The sequence below is a fragment of the Tupaia chinensis genome, unplaced genomic scaffold (assembly GCF_000334495.1).
Source record: "Tupaia chinensis unplaced genomic scaffold, TupChi_1.0 Scaffold141490_1, whole genome shotgun sequence".
Lineage (NCBI taxonomy): Eukaryota > Metazoa > Chordata > Mammalia > Scandentia > Tupaiidae > Tupaia > Tupaia belangeri.
In genome coordinates this window covers 2,916,971-2,920,398 of record NW_006201352.1, presented here as the reverse complement: position 1 = coordinate 2,920,398, position 3,428 = coordinate 2,916,971, and the positions used below count along the sequence as shown (strand labels likewise).

At 60.1% G+C, this 3,428-nt stretch overlaps 1 protein-coding gene across 1 annotated transcript in view; it reads left to right on the top strand.

Moving 5' to 3' along the window:
• The window catches only part of CUNH4orf50 (chromosome unknown C4orf50 homolog), a 72,185-nt gene that overhangs the window by 55,560 nt on the left and 13,197 nt on the right, over positions 1-3,428 (top strand). The window contains exon 14 of the mRNA XM_027766206.1: positions 505-687. Coding sequence (XP_027622007.1) covers positions 505-687 — 183 coding nt within the window. The remainder of the gene's footprint in view (positions 1-504; positions 688-3,428) is intronic.

Here is a 3,428-nt window from a genome sequence, read left to right as displayed (position 1 = left end):
TGAGACTGCAGATGCCATGCATGGGAAAGTGGAGAGTGAGCTGTGAGCTGTGAGCTTTTCCTCCTCCCCCTCTTGTCATCGTTCGGTCTCTGTGAGTCCCAGTCCCTGCAGACTGCGCCGTGCTTTCTGCGTGTGGGACTGAAAGTGCAGCGCTGTGGGTGCTGTGCCCACCCCGCCTCCTTTCATCCTGGTGCTCCAGACAACCCCCACTGCACAGGTGGGCAAGGCAAGGTGTGCAGGGGAGGTCACAGAGTCCAAGCTCTTGACCTCGTCCTGGAGCTCTGAGCCTGCACCCCACTGGGAGGCTAGTGGAGCCCCTGGGAATTTGCAGTCCTCTATTTTCAAAGCAGCCCGTGGCTTCCCAGTGGAAGGGGCATTGCAGGGAAGGGACGGCTGTCACAGAGCTAAGGCACAGCTGGGGACAGAGAGCAAGGAGCCTCCGCAGACCCTTCCACCGGCCTGCTTCCATAGAAGCCCTACATTCATGGACTCCCACCCTTCCAGGCCAAGCTGGCTTCCCTGGTCCAGAAGTGCTGGGACCGGAACCGCCTGATCACTCGCCTGCTGCAGGAGCTGCAGAGACACGGGCCGGTGAATCTCCCGCTCTCGGAGCAGGCTCAGAGGATGGTGAACGACGTGGCACTGGCTGAGTACACGGCCACCTTCCTGGCTCCTGGAGTCCCAGAGGTAGATTCCCATGGGTTGTGGGCACACACCCCTGCATACAGCTGCCTGACCTGAGCTGCCCCCTCTCCTCGAACCCGTCCACTGACCCTGCCCATGGCATTCCCCGGCTCTTCCTCTGGCCAGCGCCTGTGCTCTGGGGTGGCTCGGGAAGGTGCACCTGGCAATCCTTATGCTGGCGCAGGGTACAGACCCAGCCACGACTTCAGTTCGGGGTTGTGCAGCCTCATGCCTGCCTCTGGACCCTCGCCCTGCGGCTTCCTCTGGTGGGAGGCTTCATTCACCAGGAGCCTCCTGGCCATCCTCAGGGCACAGTTCAGGCGTGGCCTTGCCCAGCAGCCTGCTCCTAGTCCCGCAGACCACAGAGCCAGCCACACCCTCCCCCGTCCTCCATTGCATGTGCACGTGTACTGCGGCGTGTCCCAGGGATTTCCCTGCACCGTCAGGGGAGTCTTCCTGACATCTTTGTTGGGACCAGGGCTGCTCCACGGCCCTCTGCTCAGTGTGGGCACCCAGAAGCTGCTCAGGGGATGTTTGTTGAATGAATGGAATAATTAACCGAAGAATGAGGATCTCCTCTCTTAATAGTCAGCGAAAGAGGAGACTGAGGCTGGAGACGTTAGACTTGCTCAAGGTCATAAGGCCACCAAGGCGGTGACCTCGGGTCCTGAAGGGCAGACCCTCAGGCACCCAAGGGTGCCTAAGCCATGCCTGTCCCGTATAGACATGCAGCCTACACACGGCTTACGTCCCTGGGGACAAGCCAGCCAAGCTCCCAGCAGGCGAGCTCGACTCCTTACGGTGCGAGGGCTAATAGCAGCCCCCCGGTAAACGCAGCCGGGCTGTGTGGGCCTCCTTGCTCGGGTGACTTCCGCTGGTCTGAGCCTCTCTCTCCACCCTTCCCCACCTGGGGCAGATACCCTGCTCCACAGTGTAGATGCCTCCCTCCCTTCCCCGACAGCTGTCAGAGGCTCAGATGTCCCCTGGGCCCAGTGGCCGCACAGCTGAGGAGCGGGAGACTTGGGTGCACAGGCCCCTGCTCAGAGGCGCTCGGCAGCTCCGTTCTGAGCCAGAGCCCGAACCTGGAGCCCCAGGGTCTAGGTCTTGAGCTCTCCTCTTTGCCGAGGCATTCAAAGCTCTCCTGAGCTAGAGTCAGGTGAGGAAAGAGGGTAGCATCTCGGAGGACCTGGCACAGTCCCGGAGGGCAGCAGGGCTCTGTAGCTGTGTGTGAGGCAGCTGGACTCGGCAGGTGGCCCCCTGCAGGCCATTGCAGGCATTACAGAGTAGGGGCCCCCTTGCAATGGCTACGCCTCAATCTTGCAGGCCCTGAAAGTAGAATGGAAATGTTCACTAGGGTTGGACAGGCTGAAGGTCCAGAGGCCAGTCCTGGTGGGGTCTCGGAGAGTCCTGATTACCTTAGGGGAGCAAGAGCAAAGCAGGGCCTCTCTGTCCATCAGAGTCTCTGCTCTGCCTCGAACCCTCTCCATATAAACCCTCCAGAACTCAATCGGGGGCCCCACCCTGCTGACCTTAATCCCTGTCTATCCCGGAGGCCCAGCATTTGACACCGGAATCTCTTACTCCCGTTACAATGGCTCAATACATGTATGGGGGGCCATATTCAAACTTCAGCAGGTGTCCCTGCTATGCTGGGACTTAGTCCAAGGACCTCTAAGACTCTGAAAGCTGTGGGAGGAAGGAGGGGACCGAGGGGGCCAGGAAGAATGCATCCATTTCCTGTGAGAGTGTGCTCCTGGGCCTGGACGTGCCTCCCCGCGGACCAGGGTACCTCCCCCGGACTTTCTGAACGGCCACAGCTAGGTACTGCTCCCACGGAGGCCCATCGCCCTGGCCTAATGTCACCCCTCCAGGGTCTGGTCTTTCAGCATCCACACCCTCCTCTTAAGATGACTTTCAACCTGTTCTGGCCCACGTTGCATTCACGTACAATTCGGTTCTCAGGACACCCCCATTTTCATGACCTGGGGGGCAGTCCCTGCTCCCTCCACTGTCCACAGAAACCACTGATGCCAGGAGTAGTGACTGAGCACGTGGCAGTGCGTCAGGTATTGTGCTGGGGTGCTGGGCAGGAGCGTGGCCAGCTGTGTCTGCGGAGGATGACCGCACTCTGCAGCGGGGGTGAGAAGGGCTCAGCCGAGGGGCTCAGGTGGAGACTGACATACACACAGGAATCTTTGGACTGAGCCTCAGTTTCACATCTGTAAAATGGGAATAGTAACGCCTGCTTGGCAGAATTGCGAAGACTGAATAGGACGCCTTGTCAAGTGTCCTGTACGGCGTCTCCCGCGTGGGAAGAATCTGGTCCTTGCATGAGCACAGGGCAGGCCTGAGACCAGGAGCCTTGGGCCCAAATTTCGCCTCTGCCACTGTCCAGCTCTGACCTCGGCAGAGGACCCTTCCCTGCAACACTGACTGTACAGGTATGGTTCTAAGTGCAGGCAGCACATTAACCCAGGGAGTCCTCCCGCCAGGCGGACTTTCCAGAGGAGAGGGCTGAGGCTCAGAGGTTCCAGTCTCGCCCAAGGACACACCTCCCTAAGCAGCTTTCTAGCTCAGACCGCAGGCAGTAAGTGCCTTGCCTAAGCAGCGGGGCTAGGAATGAGGCAGGAATGGGTGTCTATGGACAGCCCCCGTAATTCCTGCTCATGGAAGGGGGTGGTAGCAGCTGCCATGAGGGCTCCAGGGAAGACTGGCAGGAGGGGGGGGGGCACAAGCCAAGCCCC